Here is a 16,360-nt window from a genome sequence, read left to right on the forward strand (position 1 = left end):
TCTAAGTTGAACTTTTGTGAGAACATGAAAACATGACGTGTCGCAGTTGTCCTGATGGACTGTAATCATGAGCTCTCATTATGTTGCTCTTTAAAGCGTCTGACTCTTGTGCCACGTCTAGTGGTAAAATGTGGTATTGCCGGTCCAGTCGGGTCTTCGGCTTGATATCAGACAGGTTTGAAAATGTTTAAGTCGGCCCACCCTAATGTCTAAAAGACGCAAAGTTTCGGAGTCGATTTTGAAAACCCTTTTTCCTTTAAAAAATGCCCATTCATGCCCTGTGATCACCAGTTGTTTAGGGATTAGAGACAGTAGCTCAGATTTTAAAATCCACTAACAGCCCTGTAGCAGTAGAACTGGACCATACATGGGGCTGATTAAGGGGAGAGTATCCTTCAAAGGAAATGCCTCTCAGATGGTCAAATAGCTTCGGAAACCCCCTCCGGAGTCAGATTAGTGGTGTCTGACTGTAACTCTCTGAAAGTGACAGTCTGGCTGTATTTGAACTCTAGCTCTCTATTTTACTGCAATCCATGCCCATTAAAAACAAATAGCAGCACATCTCAGCTACAAATGGGTCAATTTTGGTCATTCTGTTAGCAAAGTCTATGTTTCCTGAGCTGACTGAAGCAAATCGAGGTGAAGGTGTCATGATCAAGGTCAATATCAGGGTTATGTTGCACCAAAAAGCCAATAAAAGATGGCTTTGTGGCTTGTAATTGGTAGATTTTGATTATCTTGCCACCAGAATGTATGTTCGGGGGTGTTAAGTTAATTTTCTATTCCACTTCAGCGAGGTCACAGTGCCGAGCTGTGTTCAGGTCTTCACTGTGCCTTTATCCTGTGAGAATCATTTCATGTTCATGTAATAATACCTAAACTCTTAATAACACGTTTCATCCAGTCAGTTCTTCACAAACAGCTTCTGTATACTTGTAAACTTTTTCTCACTCTTCTTCAAACTAAGAAGAACTCGCAACCATAAGCTTTTTTTGGCGAAAAACATTTCTGTGCATTAAATTTCAGATGTCGCGCGTTTTATCAACTAAATCCGGCCAGCTGCTTTCAATTCCTCTGAGCGGCGCCGCTGACAGGACAGCTGGTTGTGAGATAGTAACAGAGTAACAGAGGTCAGCGTGGATTGAAAGTAAAGATGCTTCATTGGCACGTCTCATATCTGGTGTGAATCTGCAGTCGCAGGACGAGCTGTGGTCACAGTCACAGCACAGCAGGCGACCGCGGTCGGGCTTTAATTACCTGACCGGGTCCGAGTTCCTCTGTCGGGTACTTTAAATGTTTTATCACTCTGGCTGAGTAATTTTTAAAAAGTCAGAGTGACATTTCGACTGCGGAGTCGGACGGACAGACAGAGCAGATGGCGAGGAGACATGTTTACTGTCAGGATGGGAGTTTGATGCAGGGGAAGCATTGAGTGGGAGGAGGAGATATTTCAGGAGAAAGACAGAGCTTCAGGACATAAAACATCCTCTACAGACTGCTAAAACACACAGTCACACACACACACACACACACACACACACACACACAGTCGGTGTGTTAGTTAATGGGATCAGAGCCATCTGGAGGTTTCCAGAGACTCAGTTCCTCCATTTTATATTCTGCAGAGAAAAACTCTACATTATTACTGTTATTTTTATTAGGAATAGCATCAGAGGCTGGAGGAGCGCCAGAGATAAGGTGGTGATAGCGGCAGCAGAACCACGGCGGCGGCAGAAGACGCCGTCGTACTTCGTGTTTTACACGATAAATAACCTGGTGGAAGCTCAGACGTCACGTTATCTGCTCCAACACACTCAAACACACACTCCAGTACACAGTATGTGGCAGATGTTGTCTGAGAAGGACTTTGATGCCACAGTCAGCAGTAATGTGGAAGTTAGCCAGTGTATGTGTGTGTGTGTGTGTGTGTGTGTGTTGAAGCTTGCTCTTAAGTGGAGCATCTCTAAAATGATTTCCCAGGTCGGTGAATGATGTAATTGTCCCTGCATCACTCACTCTGCACACACAGAATAAACACACACTCAAACACACGCACTCATGACACACACACTCAAACACACACACTCATGACACACACACTCATGACACACACACTCAAACACACACAGGTTGTTCAGTATATAATTTCTGCTGCCAGCTGAGCACACTGTATTGTGATGAAAGTTTTTAGTTTTGGTTTACTGACAATTTAGGTCAAGTACACTGACACACACACACACACCAGCACGCACGCACGCACACACACACACACACACACACACACACACACACACACACTTCCTCTCCTTCACACATTGTAGTGTGATGGAAATGTTCACCTTTTGCCTTACTGATGATTCAGGCCAGTAACCAGCTGGGGCACAGAGTGTGTGTGTGTGTGTGTGTGTGTGTGTGTGTGTGTGTGTGTGTGTGTGTGTGTGTGTGTGTGTGTACCTTTGTGTATAAAACAGCCAACCAACAACATTAGTTACCTGTAGTAACTCCAGTTCTATGAGTATCTGCTAGTACGATTTCAGTCGGACTAACACAACAGTCCAACTTTGCTTCTTCTTCTGTCTTTACTTATAACTCGTGGCTTCTTCCTCCTCGACTTAGGAAAGTAAACTATCTTAACAATGACGACTGTTCTGATGCAGAAGAAACACAGTGTCGACCGAGGAACACACGTTATGAGACACCTGATTTATAAATCCGACCAGATTTTGATTTATACCAACAGTCTGGCTTCAAACACGGTGGATATCAGACAGAAGTTCAATAGTTAAATTCCAACACAATATATTCAGAAGTGCACCTGCCAATCAGGGGTTTTTAGACGTTTTAGAGTCCCAGTTGTTGGGAAAGTGTCTTTAAGTGTCCACAGGAAAAGTGAAGGGATGTTTTAATGGAGCTCCCTAATGGAATAAAAATGTCTTGCTCTGTATCCAGAGAGAGTTCTGGTTAATCCTGAGGACGTCTCTTATCTGGGTTTTCAGTTTTATTATCTTTCCTGGTCCACTGTCACACTCACATCCAGCACAGAAGTCAAACCACATACCGCTCTACTGGAGACTGGGTCGGTCTGATGGCTGGATCTTGTGTCTTTGCAGGATTCCTCCCAACATCAGAGACATAGTTTACTGCACCGGCGTCAGCCTGATGGACGAGGACGTGTGGGAGTTCATCTGGATGAAGTTTCACTCGTCCAACGCCGTCTCAGAGAAGAAGATCCTGCTGGAGGCTCTGACCTGCTCCGACAACATCTTCCTGCTCAACAGGTACAAATCACAGCGCTGTTTAGTTCGTGTGTGTCAGCTCTGAGAAAAGGATAGACGATGAATGGTTTGACCTCGCATGGAAACAGAAAGATGTCTGTATTTTAATGTCCATGTATGAGACTGATTGTTTTTAAATTGCCTGTCTGAAAACTCAATATTACAGATCTGAACATTGACTTAGAAGTTCTCTCTCACTGTTGGAAGAAGAAACTTTGCATTGAGGGTTAGGGTTAGCCGTGTCGCAAAGTTTCTTTTTAATTTTCTCGTCTCGCAACAACTCTTAAAATCGTGTGATTTGTTAAGGGAGTCTGGTGAGTCTTCTTCATCATCGTCGTCGTCTTCTTCTTCTTCTTCATCATCACAGTCTTCTTCTTCTTCTTTTTCTTCAAGTTCACCATATCAACTTAAAAATTGAAGATGTGTCAATGTTGTGTCGACAACTCGTTTCTGCTGCCCACAAGTGGCCCAAAAAGTCAGTTATTGCAGGTTTAAAGATTACCTGAACACTTAATCTACTCTTTTGAGTTGGTATATTGAATGTAGTACAATATCACTTTATCACAACACAAGTTTTGTTTCCTTTTTCCAGAGAATAATCAGCTATTCTTCCTCTAGACTCCCCAAAAGTCAATAAAGTCTGGCTCTGGCTTCAGTTTCTCCTCAGAAAGTTCCTCCATTCTTGTTGTGGTTTGCTCAGAGTTTACTGCTGACCTCACTTCACTCCCAGATAATCTTCCTCCACAGTTCATGTGCTTAATTGCATCTCACAGAGACGCTTACACATTAATTTATGAGGACACACAACAGCGCTGGAGAAGAATGCAGCTATAATTTATCTCGTGGCAGCGGAACAAGCAGCAATCACAACATTGATATATTATCACATCAGAAAGTTGCTGTGGGGAACGTATTAGCAAACTGTCTCCTGTTTAAACATTCAGCAAACATGAGGCAACATTATCATCCATTTTTAGTCGTGTTTGTGTCTTTAAGTCCAATATTCACAGTTCTTTTAGCTCTGTTTTTGGTCTCCACCACCTCCCGTGGGATTTAGCTGTTGTTTAGCTGCTAAACGCTCCGTTGTCTTCACCTGCTTTAGTCTCTGACGGCGTCTGTCTGCTGTTCAGTGCTGGGCAGGTAGTGTTCAGAACTTGTCAGCTGGAAACAGCTGCCTGCTGCTGCTGCTGGAGATTAATGAGAGCTGTGAGACTGAAGCAAAACAGTAAAGTTGCAGGTTGTAAAATTAGAACAATACTATGAGAAAAGGGCTGAGAGGAGCTGCAGCGTCTGCTGACTCTCTGGGGGTTTGTCAATACAAGCAACCGTGTTCATACGACATGGATACATTTTTAATACACGAGTATGGATGAGTGCAGCTTTATGTCATCAGCCTTAATGTTTTCAATATGTCTGCTTGATTTAGATTTTATGGCTCAATCCCATTTCCAGTTTCTACCCCTCGTGTTTTCAAAGCGCCCCCTTGCCTCTCAGAACAGAGTTACAAGAGGTAGTGGTTAAGATCTCCCTCTGCGAAATGGAGCAACCGTTCAAACCTTCATACATCCTCAGGTATTGGCATTGTTGGCATTAATGTAAAATGTAAAACCACGTTCTCCCATGCATCCTTCTCGTTTGCATGGATGCTAAGCAATACAACCACTAGGGGGCGCTGCTCAGAATCAAATTGTTCTTGCACGCCACCGTCCAGTTTCCTCCCGGCTGTTCTGTAGCAGCTGTTCGTCTCTGTGCCCGGGCAACATAACATCATAACATCTTAATGTCTCTTCAAAAGGTTCCTCCATTTTTATAAACTTCTTCCTCTTGTCTTGTGGTCGTGTCTGGCTTTAACTATCACTAACTATTACTGCCCCCCCATGACTACCGGAGGTACTGCTCCGTTAGTCCGTATCCGTAAGCTAGTGTTGTAGTCAAGACCGCACCAACCGAGACCAAGACATTACCGAGACTGGAGAGTACCGGGACCGAGACAAGACCAAGACCATATATATCAAAGGAAAATCATAACAAAACATCAAAATGTGAGTTTTCTTTTTTTTTTAGCTGGGGGAAATCTTTACACTACCAATGATTTGAAGGTATTAGTTGTTTTTGAGAGGGTCTTTTTTCACTCTTATCAGTAAGGATGGACAAAAAGCCCATCAGCGATGGTCTTGACCAGTCTTGTTCAAAGTCCACCCAGTCCGAGGCCGAGACAAAAATGGTCTTGAGACCAATCTTGAGTACTACAACACTACCGTAAGCTTTCAAAAATAGGAATAATACAAATACAAATAATAAACGTGCAGGAATACAGATGAAATGAACGCAGAGTGCCGACAGAAGGGCTGAGTGCTGTGGATACGGGGTGTGTTGTGATTGGGTGTTTGACTCTCAAAAATTGGATGTTGAGGAGCATTTAAAATAAAAGGAGCACTCAGCTGTGTTACAACATGGTAATGACACTTTAACAACACTTTGACCCGAAACTTCAGGGAGCAAAATGCTGACTGTGATGGATTTTTTTAAACTGCAGCATGTTTCAGTGTCTGCGAGTTAATTTTCTGTGGCGCACGAAAAGAGAAACAGAAACGTGCAGTTTTGCCCGAGGCCGTACATGTACACAAATCTGTGTGTGTGTGTGTGTGTGTGTGTGTGTGTGTGTGTGTGTGTGTGTGTGTGTAAAAAGCAGAGTTTTTATCAGGGCCTAACTGCCGCTATCTCTTGTTGAGAAAAATAACAACGATGGATCTCACACACACTCAAAACTGTACAGTGAGACCGATCGGTGTGTGTTTGTGTGTGTGTGTGTGTGTCAGGTATTGATTTTCTAGCCACAGTAAACTGTTCTGCAATCAGAGAGGTTGTACTGCATGTTCTGATAGGAGCTCTCTCTCTCACACACACACACACACACACACACACACACACACACACACACACACACACACACACTCTGAAGCGCACACTGATTGGTCACACAGGAAATGGTTTCAGCACAGAGGGATTGTGGGAAAAGGGAGAGAAAAATTGATTTGGGAGGTTTAATGAAAAGACAGCGGCTACAAACAACACACACACACACACACACACACACACACACTCAGTGTAGGGATATAACAAACAGAGAAGTGGAAACAGTCAGAGAAGATGAAGGTAAACTCTGATCACAGTGTTTGATGAATGGACATCACTCTCTTCGTCTCGCTCAGTCTCACATCCTTCACAAACTCGGATTAATTTGTTCACTCGTCCAAATTATCAGGATTCTGCCGACAAACACTTCATGTAATTCCCTCAATCTCTTACACTCTGGGGGTAATCAGATTACTGGAGCTCATCTAAGTGTGGAGTCTCATTTTCAAAGGAGTAATTAGTGGTTTGACAGAATCACCCTGCGGCAGGGCTCCGCACAACAAACCCAAAACTGCAAAATGTCAATTTCCATCCGAGAACTTGACCTTTTTCTGCCTGTTTTACGTAAACAGATATGCAGCCTGTGTTTGTGTGTTTGGCTTCCTGAGGTGAAAAAGAAAAATGTCCCTCCTGACAGACAGTTTGAAAAAGCTTTTGATTAATCTTTCTGTTCTGTGTCTCTGTGTCTCCCAGGTTACTGAACCTGTCTCTGACCTCCGACCTGGTCCCAGAGCAGGACGTGATCGACGTCATCATCCACGTTGGTAGAAACCCTCAGGGTCGAAACCTCGCCTGGAAGTACTTCAGAGAAAAGTGGGACGTCCTCAACGCACGGTGAGAGACTGAGAGAGTCCATCAGTCCGTCAGTCCATGTGGAGGCTGTTGAACGTGACACAGTTAACTCTGTCTGTCTGTCTCTGTTCAGTTATGGTGAAGCGCTGTTCATGAATTCGAAGCTCATCGGTGGAGTCACAGAGTTCCTGAACACCGAGAAGGAACTCAACGAGGTAAAAACACACAAACGTACACATACGGACAGTAATTGTTTGGGTCACAGGACGAACAAAACCAAGAGGGACACCTGAGGAACCAGACGTCCAATACCAAACGGTTTGGGACAAATACACCGTGTTGTAGTTACTTCTGTTTCCTACTCGTTACCTCAACTTCTCAAATGATCACTACAAAGCCTTAAAGTCTACGTAGTCTCAACAATCATCTAGTCTTTTGTAGTTCGTTCACCACCACAGACCTTTCAGAGTCTTAATCCTCTGTAATGTTTGAAAGAGAAGAGCAAAAACAATGTTTATTGTAGCCTTTGTTACTGTAATTCATTACACATGGTTATTTATATTTCAAAGAGTTGAGCGAGCACTCGGCTGCAACGAGCATCCGGTTCAGATAATGTACTTCCTACGAGTACGAGGATCATCTGAGGGAAATGTGTCAATGGAAATCGTCTTTTGGTAGCTGACTCAAACGTATTAAAAAATGTCCTCTTACTCTTGAATCAGAAACGTTGATCTGAAGCTTACAGTTTTCTAAATATTAAATATAACCGCTATGGTTTCCCTGATATTTTCTTTGAAACAGTGGTTTTCCTGAACCTCTTTACTAAAAGGAGAAGGTAGAAATGAGAAATAAAATGAAAGCAGAAGTTTGTTTTTAATCCATCTTCCTAATGTTCCCAACCTCACATTTTCTACATGCTGTAAAGGGTTGTGGGTGTTTCTGAATCAAACTCTCACTTTTCATTTCTCCTTTGTGGTGAATACTTTTGTGATGAAAGCATTTTGTTTGAGATTTTTTCCAACACTTCTGTTGGTATGGTAACAAAAAACGGCCTCAGCGTGGGCTGTAGTGTCTGTGAAGCCTCTGAACAGAATCAGCAAGAATTAAAATGGAAACCCCGAATACAAAAACTGCCTGAAAGGAAACGAATGATGCGCCTTTTATTTCCCCTCTCAAAGTGGGAAGAGAACAGAGTGTAAGTGTAAGACAGAGGATAATTAGGCAGGAAGAGAATAAGGGAACAGATAGAAGAGTGAACTGAAAGTGAAGAAGAGCAGAGGAGTGCAGTTAACAATATGAACTGCATTAAAGTGAGTAGAGGGGATGGATTTTCACCATTTCGCTCCAGTGAATCTGTCAAACTCTGACCAACACTAAGTTTCCTCTTTAGTCCTTAACTTTGTTAATTCTCTTTCCTTCAAAGTTTTTCTTTGGACACAGAAAGTTTCTCTTTCATACTTCACCTCTCGCGCTGGAAACCATTTCCTTAGTGGCCTTTTAAGACAAAGTTCCACTTTCATACTTTCATGCTGGAAATTTTACCTTTAATTATGAACCTTTTAAAGAAAGTTTCCCTTGAATCATCAACCTTTCAAAGGACGGTTTAACTTTAATAATTCACTTTCTTTCGCTCAAATGTTGCAGTTTATTGAAATGTCATTGAAAAAGGGAAGTCGTCTCTTTACTAAAACATCAAGCAGCCTTTAGTTTTTGACCCGACGGCTGTCTGATGACTCGGTTCTTCACTTTGGGCTGGAATTAGATATATCATATGGACCAAAGTATCTGGACACTCCTTCTATTGGAGTTGTTTTTTCAGCCCTCTGTATTTTCACTTCAGTTTTATATCTTTATCCTTTTGAGCTGACCATAGTAAGTATCCAACACTATGCTTGAGCGAACGTTCCTTCACACTGAAACACAGAACTCTTTCTGCCAGTTGAATGATTTCCACCTCATGTCTCAGGAATTACGTTTTGCCTTTCATTGGCTTGACAGACAGGTCTAAACGCTACAATACCCACGAGCCTCTGCCACAATCGGCATGAAGAAGAAGCCAGTGAGAGACGTAATCAGAGCAGTTGAAACATTTGTTGTAACAGATGAAAATGAAACCTCTTTACTGCCATATTTAGCTCTGTGAGAGAAGATAAATCAGTAATTTAATCATTAACTTTTTCATTTAGTCGAGTGTAATTACATTTTTCATCCTCTTTAGGACCATGTTATTTCCTTGTTTTTCTGATCTTCTTGGTGTCACACTGGGGTTTAAATTTCTAATTCTAATTTCTTCCTATCATCTTCCTTGTCCCTCCTCCCTCCATTATTTCCCTCTCTGTCTCTCTTCTTCCTGTCCTTTCTTTCCTCAGTTAAAAGAGTTCATCCAGTCGAGTGGCGTGGGGGCGGGGCCTGCGTTGCCGCGGGCGCTGGAGGTCGTTGAGGGCAACGTGCGCTGGCACCGCCTCCACCGGCGGCAGTTCTACCAGTGGCTGCGCAAACCTCCGAACCTCGCCCTCGGCTAACGCTACGCCAACTAGCTAGAGTGAAGTGACTGCAAACTGACTGCTAAGCTAATGCTAATGCACTGCTAGCTTACAGATGCAGTCAGAGAGAGTGAATGAAGAGAAAGACTGACTTGACTGGTCGTTCAGCTGGTTTCTCAACTGGTTTTGCTTTTAAAGAAATGTGTTTTCAAGCTTTTTGTTTCAGACGGATTATTTGTGTGACTGATGTGGTTAAACTGGTTTTCTGCACTGTAAAAAGTAAAGACAAATTTACGTGACTAAAAGTGCAAGCTAGCTAGCAGTCGCTGCTTCTGTAATTGCAAGCTAGCAACTAGCCTCACAACCAAAACATTGTGATTATGATCAGAACGTTCTTGGAATTAGCAAAATGAGATATTACAACAGCAGATTGGTGTGGTATTGGTATGGTTTCTTATTGACTCAAAAACCAAAACTACAGTTTGTTTTCAGGAAATTTTCTGTAAACTACAAAAAAAAAAAAAAAAAACTTAATACATTAGCAACACGCAATTTGAACTATGCGGACCTTCCTGACATCAATACTGGAAGTCAGGAGTGCAATATGGCCTGTGATGCGACTTACAACAGCCATGAGCTGTCCTGCTTCTCATGTCCGAGCTAAAGGTCTTTGTAGGTCTGAAGATCAGAAGATGACCAGAACAGAAGCTTTGACTTTCTAATTTGATCCTGAAATTGAGCTGAATTTAAAAAAAAAAAACAGGGAAAGCATCCAGACCAAACTGTATCCTACTTAAAGGAACAAGCCCAGTCACGATGAATACATTTAATTGGCTGACTCGAGATGAAGCTTGTGTTTTCTAATCCAAATTCGTCATCAACCAGTGACCCAGAACATTTTAAATCGGACCTTCCTGTGTTCTCTACATGAAACCAGCCGACAGCAGAAGGCAGATCTCCCAGCAGTCAGCTGCATGTCGATCATTGAACAGAGCTGTAATTAACACTACATGGACTCGGTGTCCTCTGATCACAGCACTCAGAGGACTCATTCAAACTCATTAACTCTCCACAACATTCAAACTGCTTCAGCCTGAATTTGAAAAGCAGCTAGGCTTTTTTTTTTTTCTTTTAAGATCAAAAACTACAGCAGTTTAGAAAACATCAGCGGGTTTGGGAGGCTTTGCTGGGCCCCTCCTCAGAACTGTTCTTTGTGTATAAAAACTCATAATAGCTTTAAGATTTTGCTCTAAACCACAGGGAACATCACATGTGGAAGAATTACTGACGAGCATTGATGTTGTTGTCTGTTTTAAACAGCCTAAAGTGAAAAACAAATCAATGAGGCAAAAGATGTTCTCACATAAAAGGCATGTTGGGATGTAGTAGAGGTATAATGGAGACGAAATCTGACTGTACTTTAAACATTTCTGGACATCAGATCGAAAAGCTCCAGTTTACATTTCCAAGTCTCCCATGTGAGAAACTGTCATCTGTGCCGTCCATATATTTACATATTTTGACAGATGCAAAGAGGAAAAACCAATGAGTGAAATATAAAAATCATTAAAACTCTAGAAGTGCAACGCGTGTAAACCGCAAAAAATTAGTACAAAACTCATAAAATATGTAAAAATCCACCAGAATATAATTTTGTGTAAAGTTTCATGAGTTTTTGAGCATGTTTAGCCCCAAAATTAGATTCTTGTCACAGAAGAAGAAGAATCAAAATAATATTTCCTTCAGTTTCAATAGAGTCCTCACGCCAGTCGTTGCCCTAGCCCTAATTAAAGGTCAAAATGGATGACTTTCTAATGGATTTAGGTAATGGTAGGTAGTTTTTTTAAGTTCTAAATGTGATACATGTGTGTACCAAATTTCATACATGTCTGTGAAAGCAGTCCCGGGGCTGCATTTTAGGGTGTGCTGGCGAGTTATTTTTACACCATAACATTTTGTGCAACGTTTTGTGATTTTTTTTTTTGTGAGCATGTTAAAGCGCTCAAAAATATGATTCTTTTGGAAGAAAAATAATAACAATAATAATAATAAAGGGCCTTGACACCGTTCATGCTTGGGCCCTCATAATTACCTTTTGAAAGCAAATTAAAAAAGTGCAGCACAGTGAGAAGAAATTCATAACAAATTAAAAACAAGGACATTTTGTAAAACTAAAGAAAAGACAACAAAAACATTGATTTGACTACACAAAGAAAGGCCAACTGTCTTTCTTCGGTTTCTCGTTAGTTATATTTTGTTGTATATTGAGAGACATCACACATCTTCATCCTAACTTTCCAAAGTTGCTGTGTCAGAAATAACTTCCTGCTTCACTCATTTCCTTTTCTTTCTTAGTCATGAACTTTGTAGAAAATTGAGATTTCAGAAAAGTACTTTGGGTCACCGCTGACATGGTTTTATGTCAAATGAATAATGCAAAGACAAAGCCTTGCATAGTGGAATGTTTAGCCAAAACTATTTTTTTTTAAAAATATTAAAAATATCTATGGACACTGCAATTCTGATTTATCTGTAGGATACAAAGTACAATTCAGACAGTGGAACAACAGAAGGTAAACCTCGCAGTAAACAAAAACAGAGAACTATTTTGATGCAACTCAAGTTAAAATAGTTTGTCCAAACTTCACCCACCTGCAATCTGTCAACCAATAAACTTGCTCTTATTTAGTGACCTGTAAAACCTGATAGTTATCTCCTGAGAAAGACTGACTGAGATTAAAACTCTGACCAAATAAAAACTCAACAGATCTCCTTGGTTTCACAAAGCACAAAACCAGAAAGTTGTTGATTGAAGCACATCGGCCTCGGCTACTGGACAGAAAGATAATTTTTTTAGCCAATCAGTGGTTAGCTTTTAGTCAATCCTTTTTTCTGTCCCCAGATTTACGGATAAATGAGTGGAGGGTAGTAAAATTGGGGCAAGGAAATGGCTGACGAGATAATGGAGACTCTCTGAGTGTGATAATATGCTGATGATGATGTGGCTTTTTACATGAGACTTCAGATGGCGACAGTTAAAGTTCATCCTCAGTGGACTTTTACAGTTTGTGTGACAAGATTGGAAATATGTGAAGGAATTTATAGCATGACAGATTCTGCAGCATGATGGATTCTGTGGTGTAAAATCCCACAAGTCAGCAGGAACGTAAACTTCACAGGGCGGTGGATTAATTAAATTCTAGCCTGACGGATCTTATAAGGCTTTGAATATTGCAGTTTGATGGATTCAAAGTACGACTGATTCTTCAATGGACCAACAAATTCTACGATTCTAATGATTTTATGGGGAGATGGATGGAAGTTGTTAAAAATGCGATGGACACAAATCTCCACAGTTTGACGGATTTGATGGATTTGACGCCATGATGGATTGTACAGTGCAACAGATCCTTCCACATGACAGAGTGTACAACGTAAATTGTTCTTGAGCAGTTTGACAGAAAGTATGACGGACTCTACAAGTCAACAGTTTTTCTAGCAGCATGGATTGTACAGTTTAATGGGCTCTGCTGTGCTGTGGATTCTACAAGATAAGAGTCTTACGACATGATGGATTTCACAGGACAATGGATTTTACAGGGTTTGGATGTCTGCTTTTTCCCTCAGCATTTTGAACTGTGGAGTCTCAAGTCTTGGAAACAACGAACTGGGAACAGGAAGTGTGGAAAAAATGCATCTGTGTGACGTTTTTGGGGTCCAACGTGGAGACTTTTAGGTATTTTGGAACCTAAAATGAAACAAATTAATTATATGAACTGAAGTGTGGTGCATTGAACCTCCGTCCTGTTGAACAGACTTTTTGAAGTTATTCCTCTTCTGTTAGATCCGGCATTGATGTTAATAATTGAGCCATATATGAATTAATGGGCCTGCCTGCTTCTATACACAGTGTGTCCAGTGATGTGTGTGCGTGTGTGTGTGATGAAGATGATTATGAAGATAACGGCAGCACTTGTGGCGATGAAGACTGCTGTGCCAGTCATGATAACTAAAATTGTTATGATTATGATCAGGACTCAGGATGATGGCAGATTTAATGATGACGGTCGAGTCAGTAATTATAAATGTTGATGATGTGAAAAAGCTAATTAGTATTATTATGATTATTATGCTAATTATTCAGTGCATTTCAAACCAGTATTTTCCTGTCAGGGAAATTTGCTTTTCAAAAGACACAACAAATCTGCCCCGTGTACAAACAGTGTTAATCATAAAAATAGAATATTTAAAATCAAAATGTGGAACTTGAAGATGTTAAAGCAGAAAATGTAAAAAGTGTGACGATGATGACGACGTGGGACCAAAATGCGACGGAAACAGGAAGTTGCAGAGCAGAGTATAATCCTACTTCCTGTTTGCACTGCTGTGGTTTCCTGTGTTTTCTGATTGGAAGATATTAAAATGGTTAACCTTGAGTGTGATCCAGTCTTTTTCAGTTCTGAATCAAAGATCAAGTAATGAGAATGCCCCCATGTAATTTTTTTTGCCTTTGTTTGAGTTTCACATGACTTTTACGAAAATATCACATGTGAAATTGTGATTTTCACATGACCCCAGCGCAAATTTAATTTTTTTCAATAATATCCTCAAGCTTTCAAGATTCAAAAGAGCTTTATTGTCATAGTCTCTGACAAAACACTTTGAGTGTTTCACTGCTACATGAAAAAACCCAGATAAGCGAACTTTGAAAATGTATTGTCAAACTTACAATCAATGACACATTTTGAACAGTTTATAGGATGGTGAGGTCCTTACTGTTCAACACTGCTGCTAAAAAATACTGTCCCATACAGTACTGTCAGATACTGTTTCTCTCGGTTCAATATGAAAGGAGGCTCACACATCTTTCAAATTCATACTGCTGACTTCTTTCCCTGGCAGCCTGAAAATCACAGGACTTGACACAACAGACAAGTCCTGTGATTTTCAGGCTGATATCTTTAAATTTGACCATTTACAACAGGGGGAACGCATCCTGACATCTTGGAGTATTGCTGCCAGATACTGTTCCCCCTCTGTTCAACATGAAAGGAGGCTCACACATCTTTCAAATTCATACTGCTGACTTCTTTCCCCACAACAGACAAGTCCTGTGATTTTCAGGCTGATATCTTTAAATTTGACCATTTATAACAGGGGGAACGCATCCTGACAGCTAGGAGTATTGCTGCCAGATACTGTTCCCCCTCTGTTCAATGTGAAAGGAGGCTCACACATCTTTCAAATTCATACTGCTGACTTCTTTCCCCACAACAGATAAGTCCTGTGATTTTCAGGCTGATATCTTTAAATTTGACCATTTACAACAGGGGGAACGCATCCTGACAGCTTGGAGTATTACTGTATGTGCTTGTGAGCTACAATCTGTTTACGTTCCCCTGCCGGTGCTCAGCCTGCAAGCTGCTGTCTCCAGCTGTAGTCATCTCCACATCCCTCCAGAGGCTGAGAGGAGAAGGAGCATTTATGATGACAAACACAAGATGATACGTCACAGAGTGAAGGAGGAAGTCAGCAAATGTGACTAGACATAATGTGAATACAACTTTAAAACATTACCGTGTTCATGAACATTTCTGTCTGAGTCATGTCAGATTTCATCCTTCAAAGTTGGTTGTTTAACAAGACAACTTCCACGATCCCGCAGCGCTTCATGACGTCTTTTGTTTTCATTGTTTTGACTGAGGGACCCCTGGAGGCAGACATTACATCCCCTGCATTTAAATAATAAAAAACATAAATTAAAAAATCACTTTGATGTTATTTTTCACTGCACAAAGGGATGACTCATTTGTGGAAGCTGCCACGAGTAAACTCTTCCTTTAAAGTTCATTGTTAGAGCTTGAAGTGATGAAAACAGGAGCATTACTAGAAGTTGAAAAGCTTGTAGTAGAAGTTTGAAAGTGTATCAACACTTCTTCATGAATCCTGGTAGCCATGTCCGTCGCCATGGAAACAATGCGAACAGTCAGGTGGCCCACTTTGCCGAAATATATTACAATAAAACTTATGAGCGCTCATTATTTAACTTCAGGGAGGAAGAAGACTGAACAGACTGTCGGGATTCAAACCAACAACCCTGCAGAGCTGTCTGTGTTTTCATGTGTATGTGTGTGTGTGCTTGTGTGCGTGTGTGACACGTCTCTAAACTTCATCCTCAGTGATGAATGACTCCATTGTTTTTCCCACGGCATCATGGGAAATCTCGCCGCGGATACACACTGTGAGTTTACACTGTGTGTGTGTGTGTGTGTGTGTGTGTGTGTGCGGGGAGATTAATGGGAGTCAGAAAGGATGTGACAGAGAGAGAAATGAGCTCAACAGATGATAGAGAGAGAGAAAGAGGGAGATAAAGGAGTGCTTTGGTGTTTTGTGAACAGAGAAGAGACAAAAGAGAGTCGGTGTGGCAGTTTACTAAATTGAATCTGAATCCGATGAAGGGCTGGAAAGGGACAACAACAAGAGAGGAAATGAAGAGGAGGGAGGAAGATTGACTCAGAGAAGAGCTTGATAGTGCTGTCAATCAATTATATTCAAATTTCTAATGCGCAAAATTAGACAGTTAATATTTATTATACACCGTGTACACAGGCTTATGCAATGTCAATGTCACCATCAGCGAGTGGTTGTTACACTAGAGGGCATTCTTAATTACCTTTACAGTGGTTGCTTTCTGGGTAAATAACCACAGAGTGCCACAGGAATGAGTCCAAACCAAGGACGTTTAATTATATCTGGACACAGCCATGGAGACGAAAGCTGCTCAGTGGAGCATGAACACAAAATGACTCCATAAAAATACGCAGATCTTCCGTGTTGTGAGACTTCCACCAACTGAGCCAGCTAACTCCCGGTTTAGCGCCCGGCTAACTCAAA

At 41.2% G+C, this 16,360-nt stretch overlaps 1 protein-coding gene across 1 annotated transcript in view; it reads left to right on the top strand.

The window, feature by feature from the left end:
• Window positions 1–13,902, top strand: part of LOC311252642 (thyrotropin-releasing hormone-degrading ectoenzyme-like) — a 169,774-nt gene extending 155,872 nt beyond the window's left edge. The window contains exons 17-20 of the mRNA XM_084345970.1: window positions 3,111–3,278; window positions 6,885–7,025; window positions 7,117–7,198; window positions 9,353–13,902. Coding sequence (XP_084202096.1) covers window positions 3,111–3,278; window positions 6,885–7,025; window positions 7,117–7,198; window positions 9,353–9,505 — 544 coding nt within the window. The 3' untranslated portion in view covers window positions 9,506–13,902. The remainder of the gene's footprint in view (window positions 1–3,110; window positions 3,279–6,884; window positions 7,026–7,116; window positions 7,199–9,352) is intronic.
• The last annotated feature ends 2,458 nt before the right edge of the window (window positions 13,903–16,360 follow it).

Source organism: Pagrus pagrus (genome assembly GCF_965226575.1).
Source record: "Pagrus pagrus genome assembly, chromosome: 23".
Taxonomy (NCBI): domain Eukaryota; kingdom Metazoa; phylum Chordata; class Actinopteri; order Spariformes; family Sparidae; genus Pagrus; species Pagrus pagrus.